The sequence below is a fragment of the Gracilinanus agilis genome, chromosome 2, assembly GCF_016433145.1.
Source record: "Gracilinanus agilis isolate LMUSP501 chromosome 2, AgileGrace, whole genome shotgun sequence".
Taxonomy (NCBI): domain Eukaryota; kingdom Metazoa; phylum Chordata; class Mammalia; order Didelphimorphia; family Didelphidae; genus Gracilinanus; species Gracilinanus agilis.
This window is the reverse complement of record NC_058131.1, coordinates 702,649,860-702,663,173: the sequence shown is the minus strand read 5'-3', so window position 1 is coordinate 702,663,173 and position 13,314 is coordinate 702,649,860. Positions and strand designations below refer to the sequence as shown.

The following is a 13,314-nucleotide window of genomic DNA, read 5'->3' as shown; positions in this document are numbered from 1 at the left end:
CAAAATCCCTAGCCAATTGTTTATATCATCTCCTAAGGTGTTTCTTTTTACTAATCCCTTCACCTAACTGTACTTGCCTAGGACTGAAAGCATAGCCATCTTTGCTCTCTGTCCAAGAGAGAGGTACCCTGTCACATCAGGTTACACAAAATCCTGATTATCCATTTATATTAATAGTACAGGGCCTCCCTCCCATTTAACACTTCCTAATTTGTGAGTATTTTGTATTTTATTTAGTCAAGAGATTATGATCCACTTTTCCCCTAATCTCAACCCCACATGCTACTCATCCTCACTCTTCCAGAAAAGTCTATATTCAATGCCCAATGATGCTAATCTTCAGTCCTCACTTCCTTTTACAAAACATTCCTCACTGGCCATCAGTCCTTATTTATGCTAACTTTCCTCATGAGGTATTAAGCACTTTAAAGGCAATAAATGAAGTGTTTACATATATTTGTGTCTCCAGTCTTTAGCATAGTGCCTAGCATATAGTAAGAATTTAATACTTTAAAAAAATTTTAAGGGGGAAGCTGGGTAGCTCAGTGGATTGAGAGCCAGACCTAGAGGTCCTAGGTTCAAATCCGGCCTCAGACACTTCCCAGCTGTGTGACCCTGGGCAAGTCACTTGACCCCCATTGCCTACCCTTATCACTCTTCCACCTATAAGTCAATACACAGAAGTTAAGGGTTTAAAATTAAAAAAAATATAAAAAAAATTTATACACTTACTTATTATTGCCCCCCATGAAATTCTAAAACTGTATATTTCAGAAAACTAACAGTTCTGTTCTGGGAAAGGGAATTAGTTTCAACTGTGATTCCTCTACCACTAAGATCCTAGGACTAAGTCAGTCCTATACTCTTGCTTTTCATCCATATAGATCAAGGGAAGGACTGAGAAGAGTAAAGGACATTATCCATGGTCCAAGATGAAATATGAGTCAGAGACAGGATTTACACTCTGGTCTTCATGCCTCTACATCAGTGGTTCCAAAACTTTTTTGGCCTACTGACCCCTTTCCAGAAAAAAAAAAATATTACTTAGCATCACTCTGTCACGTACTATCACCGCTCCCTTACAGTTATTCACCGCCCCCAAATGCACCTGTGACCATCACTGCTCCCAGGATCACTGCAGCATCCACCAGGGGGTGGTGGCACCCACTTTGGGAATCACTGCTCTATATTGAGAACTCTATATTCTAGTTAAGATTCCATCCCAACATTATAGCCAAATAATAAAATCCTTAAAGAAAAGGAAAGAACAACAAAAAAAAGGAATCTCAGCCATTGGTTTACTGCAGGAGTTCATGTTCCTTCAGAGACTGAAAATATGAAAACATGAGCATTTTGAATAGGAAGCTTTTAAAAGAAAGCTTTTGACAGTTATCATCGAACTTCCTTTAAGGTTAAATATTGCTCTGTCTACTCTCACTGGAGTTCTGAAATGATACACACCTAATTCTTTCCTTTTCATTTGCTTTTTTATTCAGTCTTTGCAAGACGTTGGCACCTGCCACTGGGAAACCTTGATGTTTCACCTGCATGACAACTACTTCTAACACTTATAAATATTAGACATCATTTTCCGCATAATTACCTGGTGAAGTCTGTCATCTCCATCATAATCATGCACATCTTCTTTGCTAGGACAATGATGTCATTACTAGTATCATCCCAGATCTCAATCTCAGCATCAAGCTTGCTCTTGACTTTCTTGAAATCAGCTACTTGCTCAGCTATCTTTTCCTTTTCAGCCTCAGGCAGTTGAGTCATTTTAGCCTAAAAAAGGAGATAATCTGATTTGTAAAATATTTTCCTGGACCTAAGAGCAGTTTTCATTTGAAGTATTTAGTAGACATCACCAAATGCCCCAGCAGGACAAATAAAAATCATGTACCAAGTTATTTATTTCTTTTTTTAAAAAAAAACAGATTTTCAGGTGCATAGAATTATTGGATTATATATTTAGAAATAGATGGGTCTATAGAGGCTATCTAGTAAAACCTCATTTTACAAATGACTAAAAAGCCATTCCCCAATTGACAAATGGTCAAAGGACATGAAAATATCAAAACTATTAATAAGAAAATGAAAAAGTATTCTAAATCTCTCATAGAGAAGCAAAAATTAAAACAATGCTGATATACCACACCAAATATTATAGTAAAGGAAAATAATAAATGTGGGAGGGGTGTGTGGCAAAATTGGGACACTAATGCATTGCTGCTGGTGAAGTTGTGAATTGATCCAACCATTCTGGAGGGCAATTTGGAATAATGCTCAAAAGGCCCTTTAATCCTTCCCTCTAATTATACCTGATATTAATAAATCCCCTTTTGTTACCCACATAAAGCCTCTGTTAATCATTGTATTGAAGATTAAGGCAAAGGCTGAAAAGGGAAGAATTATATTCCTTTTATTTTCTTGAGGGAAACCTAGGCATCCATCTTGGGCAGGAAGTACTCAGGGAAGACTTCCTGAGACATCAATTTCTCTGGCAGGGAGGAGCCTTTGACTCCTCCCTCAAAGGACTTTAGAAATTAACAAGAGAAACCCTCATCCTTGATCTAAACATTTCTGACTGGCCCAAATTACTCTTGTACCTTAGAGATACCTTCCCTGCCTGAAGAACCTAGCCTATTTCCTCTCAGTATCCTCTGTCTCTAGCCTTAGTGAATAAGTCTGTTTAAGTTGCCCTCCTGTATACTCCCATCCATTCCCTTACTTTTTCTATATACTACTTCCTCATACACCTCTATATATACCTTCCTACCTTATATATAACTACGTCATTCATCCCTTCCCTACACTCAGCTATCCCCTTCATTCCGCCTCCAAACACCTATATCTCCTTTTATCCCTCATTACCAACAGATTGTCTCACCTTCTTTTTAACATTAATTGGTGAGTCAGCTAGGATACATAATCAAGGAAACCTGTGTTCAAATCCTACCATAGACTCTTATTAGTTGTATGACTCTGGACATGCTATTTAAATTTCTCTGAGCCTCAGTTCCCTCATTTCTAAAATGAAAGAAAGGGATATTAAGTGGCTTTTAAGGACCTTTGCAGTTCTAAATCTCCTCTTATAATCATGTAAAGTGTTTCTAAAAGGCAAAGACAATAAGGAAGTAATCTCATTGATTGGGGCAGTCCTAGATAAGACTTTGGTCTTTCAGATTTTAGGTTAATTCTCTATCCACAAACCCATGCTGCTTTTCCATTATTATCTGGGAGTGGGGTAGAGAAATAATCAACACTAACATCTGGTCTGATAGAAGTGGGACTGGAGCTATGCCTTGAAAATAAGTAAGCATTTTTGGCAGAGGGGAAAGTTCAGTACATTTCATTTTAACTTCCTAGAGTTGGAAAATGGTCTTTTGAAATCCAGGAGGAATTTGTAGTCCAATCAGTGACCCAAGATTCCCAGATCTGCTTGTCAATCAGTGTTGGGGGTGGTTCTGTTGGGGAAGACTACATAGAATACCCCATACCCCTATCTGTTACGTGTACCTTTACCTGAATACCTTTACCTGAAAACTGTCATGCACTTGCTACTTGGGGAACAACTGAAACGCAAGCACCCAATTGCTTTTTTTTTTTTTTTTTAATTTTTTTTTTTAATATTTTTAAACCCTTAACTTCTGTGTATTAGTTCCTTGGTGGAAGAGTGGTAAGGGTATGCAATGGGAGTCAAGTGACTTGCCCAAGGTCACACAGCTGGGAAGTGTCTAAGGCCAGATTTGAACCTAGGACCTCCCGTCTCTAGGCCTGGCTCTCAATCCACTGAGCTACCCAGCTGCCCCTACCCAATTGCTTTTGCTGATGTGGACCTATGTGAACTGTCTTATTGAAGCCATATGATAATCTCCAGAACATGTTGCCACCTAGACATATTTATAATAAAATCCTTTTAATTCTCTTTGTCCTGAATTTTGTCTTATTAATCAGAGTGGAAACCCAAACAAAGATTTTCTTTCAAGAAGTGTAAAATACTAATGAGCCATAGGGAGTATCATGATTGTATCCTGAATGTATTTTATTACTTTAGAACCAATTGGACACAGAGAAAGATTTATTTATATTTATTTTGTTTTCAATTCTAAATTATTTTCATTTTCCCACTCTTTACCCCATCCATTGAGAAAGAAAGAATGGTGATACCCATTATAATATAAAGCCATGAAAAGATATTTCCCCATTAGCCATGTTCTTTTTTATTCTTTTACAGCAAGAAAAATAAAGACGAAAAAATGCTTCATTTTCACTCTGAATCCATCGGTTCTCTATCTGGAGGTGGAGAGCATATTTTTCATCATGAGTCCTTTGGAGTTATAGTGTATCATTGCATTGATCAGAGTTACTAAGTCTTTCACAGTTGATTATCTTTGCAATATTACTGTTACTCTGTACATTCTTCTCCTACTTCCAATGAAGTTCTTTGACCAAGTGAAGTAACCTGACCTAGCCTGTACCTTAGGGAGTGGATTTTGGCAGCGCCCTTTGAGAAGTATAGTCTGAGGAGAAAAGAACCTGGATTAAGAAGACCAGTTAGGGGCCTAGAGCAAAGTATAAGGGCTTCAACCAGAGAAGAGACCATCTAAGTGGACAGAAGGAGAAAAATAAGAGCTGCTGTGAAAATAGAAAAATAAGACTGGCTAGCTAAATGGAATAGAGATAGAGAAACAGAGACAGAGGCAGAGACAGAGACAGGCAGAGACAGAGAGACAGAGATAATAATCAAAGTTCCAAAAGAGGATCCATTTTATTTAGTAAAAAAAAGGAAAGGGGGAGAAGGGAATAAGAATTTATTAAACAACTTCTCAGTGCCAAGCATTGTGATCAACACTTTACAAATGTTCTTATTTGATACTCACCAACAACATTTGTGATCACTACAGATGATATTTTTATCCCCTTTTTATAGGTGAGGGGGGAAAAACCCAACAACAATCAAGGCATACAGACGTACACGAGGTCCCACAATAAAAGAGTGTCTGATGTCAGATTTAAATTCAAGTTTTTCTGTCTTCTTGCCATGTAGTCTGTGCACTACATAACCTAAATGCATGGTAAAGGGTTATAATACCTTCATGGCAGAGTCCATTACCTTAGAATTATGTGTATAAGAATTAAGGAATTTCAGAGCTATAAGAGACTTAAGAGGCCATATAGTCTAACCTGAATATGACAAAACAAACAAACAGAAAGAATACAATCTATAATATTTGTGGTGTTGTTCAGTTGAATTGGTCATCTCTGACTCTTCATGACCACATTTGGGGATTTCTTTGCAAAAATATTAGAATGATTTGTTCTTTCCTTCTCCAGATCATTTTAGAGGAAACTGAGTCAAACAGGATGAAGTGACTTATGCAGGGTTATACAGCTAGTAAGTGTATGAGGTTACATTGGAACTCAAGTCTTCCTGACGCCAGGCCCGGCACTTTATCCACTCCTCCACCTATCCAGCTGCCACTACAACATACTTGGTGAAAAATGATTGATTTTCTCTTCTTGAGAGGAGGTACCAGTGAGGAGGTGTTTGCTACCAATCAGAGTATTCATTCCCCTTTTTGGCAGCTCTTATCGTGACAATGTCCTCAATTCCTGCATTTTCCCCATAACATCAAACTTAAATTTGTCTCTCTCCATTCCCTTTCCTCTACAGTGTCAGTGATATGAACTCTACCATTGCATGTATGAGGAACGAATCTAATTCTCTAATACATAAAACAGTGCTTCAAATATCTGAAGGTAGCTACCATGTTCCACCTGAATCTTCTTTCCTCCAAGCTCTACTTAAAAGTGATGGGGAAAAATGGCAAAAGGGACAATTTCAGAGAAATTTGGGAAGCTTTGTTTAATGCAGGAGGAAATGAGTAGAACTAAGGGAACAATTTAAACAATAACATCGTAAAATAAAATAATTTGGAATGACTTAAAAACTATTCATTACACTGATGACTCATGATTCCAGAAGACATGATGAGTATGAGAATCTGTTTAACTTGGCTATACATATTTGTTTTTAAGAAAAGATTTTATTTTTATTTATTTATTCTTTTTCCAGCCCTGTTTGAGGAAGTGAGGGTGGCAGAGAAAATGAATTTGTTTAATAAAAAAAATGAGGAGAGCTAAGGTGGGGAAATGATGAGTAAATCTTGAAGTTTAAAAGAGGCAATCAGTTGACTGAATTAATAAGTCTCCAAGTATTCATAAATAACCATCAGAATACAGAATTGTGCTATCTACTGGGGATAGAAAAAGCAAAGGAAAAAAATTACTGCCATCAAGGAGTTTATATTCTATAAGAAACAAATGACAACCCAATGTATGGATGAGGATTCAGGACTCCAGTGCTGGAGAGAGAAGAGGACTGGAATCATATATGTGGGATTTGTCTGCTATGAGATAAGAGTTAAAATTCTTTCTTTGGTTGTCCTTTGTTTTTACTCATTAAACATTTTACTCATTAAACATTAAACAGCATTCTAGATTGAGTGTTGTTTTTTTTTTCTTAAGGGTTCCTTTAACTTTATGGAAACATGATAATGAACTGAGTTGACCATTATTAGTTACTGATGGCTTAGCCATGTGATCTTCTTCCTAGTTAGAAAATATATTTCAGTTCTCTCCCTTATGCAGTGAAACAAGAGCAGATTTAATGACTCTTGGCATATGGGAATGAACATAAATGGAGATACAGCTCAGTTACCTCTAAAATCAAAGGTAATAGACAGGCAGATGGAGGAAATTACAACCACCACCAAAATATTAAGCAATTGCAAAAGTCGAAATCGGCCCTTGCTCTCTTGATGACTGGTCATAACTGTAACTTCGCTCTCATAAAGAGGATGTAATCTTTTAATGACGGTTGCTTCAGAGATTCATATGTCTGAATGAGTGTTCTAGACTCCATGAACTGTGAGGCTATGTGGAAGTAATATGGAACTCACTAGATCATTTCAAAACATCTAGAATCAAGGGATTATTAGCAAAGATGAATTCCTGTTATGTGAAGGGGCTCATCTTCCTTGCCCCTTTTAACATCCACTTCCAATCAACTGCTACCATGGGCATTTAAGTCCCCTAACCCTGAGTTTGGCAATACTTCCAAAAATTTGGAAGTCCAACATCTAGCTCCATCTCTGCAGTTGTCATTTGGAGAAAGTGATTTCTATAAAGAAGTGCCAACAGTTCTTAACAGCTATTATTCAACTGGCAGCTACCAGACAGGTAAGCTAGACTACCTGAAAAAGGAAGGCACCCTAAGGGAGAGATAGAAGGCTACATGTGTCACCCTGACTGCCCAATGGAGACAGCCCAGGGCCCTGAACCTGAGGACCATGCGAGTAGGAGCTCCTCCCAAACAACCACCTCAGCTTCAGTTTCAGACTCCAAAGTTGAAATTTAGACAATTCCTGCAAAGATAAGGCATGTCAAATATTTTGATAGTATTCCTCATTAAAGCACTCACCCATTTTAAAGAGTTCAACATCAGAAACTAATATAATTGTATCAGTACAAATGCCATTAAAGAAAATGAATACCATCAGCTGTTCTACTGCATCCTAAGGACCATGAGCCCTTGCTATCTGAACTTGGTCAAATGTATGTGGATGAGTATTGATGGTAGATGTGTGGGTATCTAGACTTCCCTCTTGTTAGCTTTCAATGGGCCAGATCAGCTATTCACTCACCCACACCCCAGGGAAGACTTATGAGGGAATAAATTCAAAAAGGCTCCCAACTGGCAAAGCTAGAGTGGGGGTGTTGAAGGAAGGTATTGGGGATGAGTTGTGACCCTCATTGGTTAGATCCCACCTTCATACCCAGCACTATGAAGACAAGCCTCTCCACTCCTAAGTTCTAGTAACTTTGCCCTTCAAGATGTTGTTGGGTATTCATCTTCCCCTCAGCCACAAGATCCGTCTTCCACCCCTCCAAGTAACAGCCCCAAACTACCACTAATAAACTAATAAAGATTAATTATAAGAATGAGGGAATTCAGGATAACAGGGTGAGGGATGTTTGAGGATTTGTGAGGAAGGAGGGTACAGGGATAACTTCTCTATCACCTATAAACCCCACAACAAGAGAGTCGTTCTGGTTTCTTCTGTAGCTTTGACTCAGAAACTCTCTCTCCCTCCCCTCACAATATCCTATCCTTAACACTATCAAACAAACAGGGGAATAAGTGCAAGGAAGGGGTATAAGAGGGATCAAGAAAGGGTCCCCCAAGTGCCCTTTCCCTCTGTAGTCCAGGCACTAACTCCAATTATGGAGCACAACTCTTTCAGTTTCTTCTTTGTTGGCAAAGAAGTCAGTAGAAAGGTTTTGCTGTTGAAATCTCCAGGTTGCCCCTGAATTTTGGATTCAGAAGAGCTAAATTCCTGTCCAGACCTCCCAGCCACCCACAGCCATCCACCCCAAGTCCACCTGAGACTTAAATATCCTCCCAGGAGTCTTTGGCAGTTGGCCATTGGCAGTTTAGAATCTTCAGAATTTTCACCAAACTCCCTCCTTCACTGGCCCTTCCCAAATGAAACATCCAGAGGCCAGCTTCAACTCTAATTTCCTGCTCTCCTTTGCAAAATTCAGTCCACACTGTTACACAATGCATCACCTCCTCTATTTTAAGGTGAGCTCTTTGAGTGTAGGGAATGCCTTACATTTCTCATTGTATCCCTTGCACTTAGTACCATGATTTGCACATAGAGATTGTTTAATAAATGCTTTTTCCCTTCCTTCATCCATGGGCTTCTCAGTTTCTAATCCTAAAAATGCCTCATTTCCTAAACAAACTTGAGAAGGTACATTAATTTCACGGTCATTTTCCTCCAATGGAAAATGGATATAATTACCTTTGCCACCAACCTGCCATCAGGGTGGTTCTAAGTTTGATGAGTATTGCTAAGATTAATCAAGAAATAAAGATGAAATTCATTTATGATGAGAACCACTAGCTTAGTGGCTTTCCCAAGCCATCACTTCCACATTGGTCACATTCTCGTCCCCCTTCCTATCATTAAGAACTAATTTAAGTCTATAGTGCATTGTACATTCTAAAGTCTTGGCCCATTTTCCTATCATCAGTCATGCCTTGCCAATCCTCAACATTGTATTACTGGAACAACTGCTACCTTTGCTCCTATTCACAAGTTACTAAAAGCTGCTGGAGAAAGAAACAATGCAATTTTAATAGAGTCTACTGCAAACTTGTCTTAGTCATAAAAGCCACAAGCCAATCCTTTTATTCCTCCTAATTCTATTTATCAACTGACCACCATAGCTATCCCAATCATTTTCATCCGCCCTTTGCCTTTCCATGGCATAATTATCTCTATCATTTCATCCCAATTTTTTGCTTCCTATTTCAATGAAAAAAAATGGGGGTCTTTCCTTGAGTTTGCTCTTCTTCCCTCATCATCTCATGTGACTTAGAAATTACCACCCAAACTATTGTCTCTCATGAAGAAGTGGACCTTGTCTTTGCCATAACAAACACCTGACCATGCAATCTTAATCAACAGATACCTCCTAAGCAGTTAAACCCAGTCTCCCTCCCTTGTTTGGTCCTGCCTTTTGACATTCCTGTCTCCCTCAAACCCAATTGTGACCCCACAGATAAAATTTAGTTAACTTCCCTGGTTATTCCCCATTATAATTCCAACACATCCTCTCCAGCAAGTTAAATTTCTTTTGTACCTTCTTATCTTCTATTACCTTTCCCCCTCTACTTCCTTTTTCTCTGCTGACTATAGGTGTGGATATGGCTTTTCCAGCAGTTTTTACTTAAAAAATAAAATTCTTCTCTTTATTTATTTATTTTATCATGTGCGGTGGCTAGCATCTTATACCCATCCTCCCATCATGGCTGAACCCCTTAAGAAAGTTGTCTAACTTCTATACCTCAATTTTAGCACCTCTTATATTCTAGGCATTATGTAGTCTGACTTTCATCCTCATAATTCAACCCAAACTGTTTTTTCCAAAATCTTCTGTCATCTTAGTTGCCAAATCTAATGACCCTTTCTCAGATCTCATGCTTCTGAATCTATTTCCTTGGATACTTTCAATTCTTGATTTTCTTAACTTTACTCTCTCTTTTTGTCCTCTTCCTACCTGTGTTATGGGTGGTGTGTTGTTTCTGTACTTGGGCCTGATAAAGAGTTGGCCCAAGATCCTCAGATGGTATGAGGACTAACTGAGTGAGGATGGGAAGCCTTGGTGAACACCAAGGATAGATAATGAACACCAGGTCCACCAATATTTACTACTCTGCTGAGCACCAGCCACACCTACAATGCCCAAGCCTAAGCAACTGACTGAGAACCTGTGAGCTAACTCACATGGCTTCTCTGGCAACATGACTTGGGGTTGGGTTAATGGATAGATGTTTATAGTGAGAATAATTATTAATGATGTTGGAATGACACTGTTGACTGCAGCTTAACTGGAGTATTCCCCTACCCCTTGGATACAGGACTATCAAATTGATTCTTAGAATAATAATAGCCTTCACTGAGTAAGGTAAAGGATTTAATTATAATAACTCAAGGGGTCGGATCAAGGATGAGGAAGGTGGTGTTGGGGATGGCTATACTAGACTACAGGTGCTGATATTGCATAATCAGTTGTTAATGAAATTGGCAGCTGGCTGAAGAGGTCCTTTCTCCCTCTTGGCCCTGGTCAGGCCCAGCTGTGGCCTTGACCAGGTAGAAAAAGGTTTGATGAAGTTCTTCTTGGCAATTAGATGTTTGATGTATATCTCTCAGCTATATTAAGCAATTGATGAATTGATAATCAGGGCAATAGGTTGTTGGTACTAGAGCAGGTCTATAGGCCAAACCACCCACCACCCTGGTCCCTGTTCTCAAGAGTGATAGAATAGTGATGGATAGTGATGGAACTACACTCAATTTATATTGTGTCTGTAAGCATGTAACAACAGGAAGTGAGTAGGGTGCTGGGAATTGTAGTTTTGCTGGGGATCATAGTTTTTAGGGTAAGAGATTCAAATTACACATGACCCCATTTGGGGTTTTCTTGGTGTATATATGGGAGTCATTTACCATTTCCTTCTTTAGCTCATTTTATAGATGAGGAAATTAAGGCAAACAGGGTTAAATGACTTGCATGGGATCACACAGCTAGTAAGTTTCTGAGGTCTGATTGAACTCAGGAAGAGTCATTTTTCTAACTCAACCTTTAGCACTCTATCCACTGTGCCCCTGAGAGCTACATATCTAACCCTAATTGTTCTCTTTTCCTGAGTTCCATTATTGTATCACCAATTGTCTTTTAGACATCTTTAACTGAATATTCTATGAATATCTCAAACTTAACAACTTCCCACCCCACCCCAAACCCTCCCATCCTCTGAAACTCTCTCCCATTGTTCAGGGTGTCACTTTACTCCCAGCTACTCAGATTTGGAATCTCAGTGTCTTCCTGGATTCTTCTCTCACATTCCTTCCACATAGTCACTCTGTTGCCAAATCGTGTTTCCCCATTCTCAGAATCTCTTGTGAAGACCTCTTTAAGTGCACTGACACAGCCATTGCTCTAGGGCAGGACCTTTTAAACTCAGGCCTGAACTACAGCAGTAGAAATGGAGTCGCGCCTCCTTGTTAGCAAAGTCACCTCCTTAATGGCAGAGACTCTTTGACTTCTGTCAAATTAGATCAGTTTGCTGCGACATCTAAACTGAGGGTTATCCAAGGTGGAGGAATTGAAGCAGGAGATTTGATTCATTTCTCCCAAATACCAATGTCAGCTATTTCATTGGGTGACAAATTCCCCTCTAAAGTGTCAGAGGACTGGTCAGAACCCCAACGGGGACAAGGCAAACAACACCCTGGTCTTGGATGTTCAATCATTTATTAGAAGATACATTTTGCAATTGCCTGGACATGGGAGTGGTACTCTGCGGGACTCCAATTCCGTAAACAAGTTAAAGTGATAGGGTGGCAGTTTCCAAACTGGCTTCTAAGCTTTCCTTTTCATTATAGAAAATGTGCCAATCTTTGAAATGTTAGGGAAGATCTCTCCTTTTTAGGCATTCCGGAATTATGACTGGTGGGGAGCAAGGTGTTATTTGCTTCCTCAGCTGCCAGATCCATGATTGGGGTTTGTGAATACAGTATCTTGCTGATGGAGGTGAGAGCAGAATGTTCCTGATTTACTCAAGATTAGCTAAGAAGGAAGATATAGAAAGTCTTATCTATGAGGCCAGGTGGCATGGATCTCTGTTTATCCAGATGGATATTTTTTCTATGATTGATTTTTCATGGGAAAAGAGAGTAAGGGCTTCTTGGATGCTTTTAGGGATAAGAATCTTCAATAAAACTTAACATGTAAAGGATACTTATCAATTATGTAACAAGGACCAGCTAGGTGGCAGCTTGGTGATGATGGTGGACATCCCTATTTTACAGATGAGAAGACTAAGAAAAACAGAGCTTGAGGGAATTGCTGAGGGTCACATATCTAGTATGAGGTAAGAGTATGCATAATTATACAAACACATAGTAACACCATTAAAATTAAGCCTAAAATAAACACAATAAGGAGCATAGAATGCCAGAGATCAATCATAATGGAAGGCAAAATAGAGATTAAAGATTTTTCAGCTCTACCACATTTTTAAAATTCCTTTCACTTAATAGAGTGCCTGCACATTATTAATATTATGTTATAAATAAAATATTTATATACAAAAAGATATATAAACAATATATTATAAATAATATATAAATAAATATAATTATATATGATATATTATAAATAATACATATAAATAAATATAATTATATATAACTATATAAAATATTATAAATAATATATAAAAATAAATATAATTATATAATATTATATAATATTATAAATAATATATAAAAATAAATATAATTATATGTAATTATATAATATATAATTAATGTAATAATAAGGGCACAATATTATGTCCTTAATAATTGACTAATTAATTAACACTCTTAGAGTTGTCTAGGTCACTAAAAGGTAAATTGACATCCATAGAATCTATCAGAGAGCCCAATTTGAGCCAGAGGTAATGCTCCAAGACAGGTCTCACAATTTCTCTCCACCACACTCAAGCTTCTTCTCATGCAATTTCTTGCCTAATATTAATTTTGATTTGTCAGTTTCTCCCAACATAAAAGGGAAAATGCCACATGGTGCCTTTAATTTTTTTTTCCAGGAATACTAAGTATTTCATGTTTATGAATGACAGGATATTTTTATGGAGTGAGAATGGAGAAATAGCAAGGAAAGACAGAGGGA

The 13,314-nt window shown here is 38.1% G+C and overlaps 1 protein-coding gene across 1 annotated transcript in view; it reads right to left on the bottom strand.

Annotated features, from left to right (window-relative positions):
- CTNNA3 (catenin alpha 3) overlaps window positions 1–13,314 on the bottom strand; it is a 2,010,564-nt gene that overhangs the window by 178,028 nt on the left and 1,819,222 nt on the right. Inside the window, exon 14 of the mRNA XM_044660319.1 lies at window positions 1,604–1,785. Within this exon, the coding sequence (XP_044516254.1) occupies window positions 1,604–1,785 (182 nt within the window). The remainder of the gene's footprint in view (window positions 1–1,603; window positions 1,786–13,314) is intronic.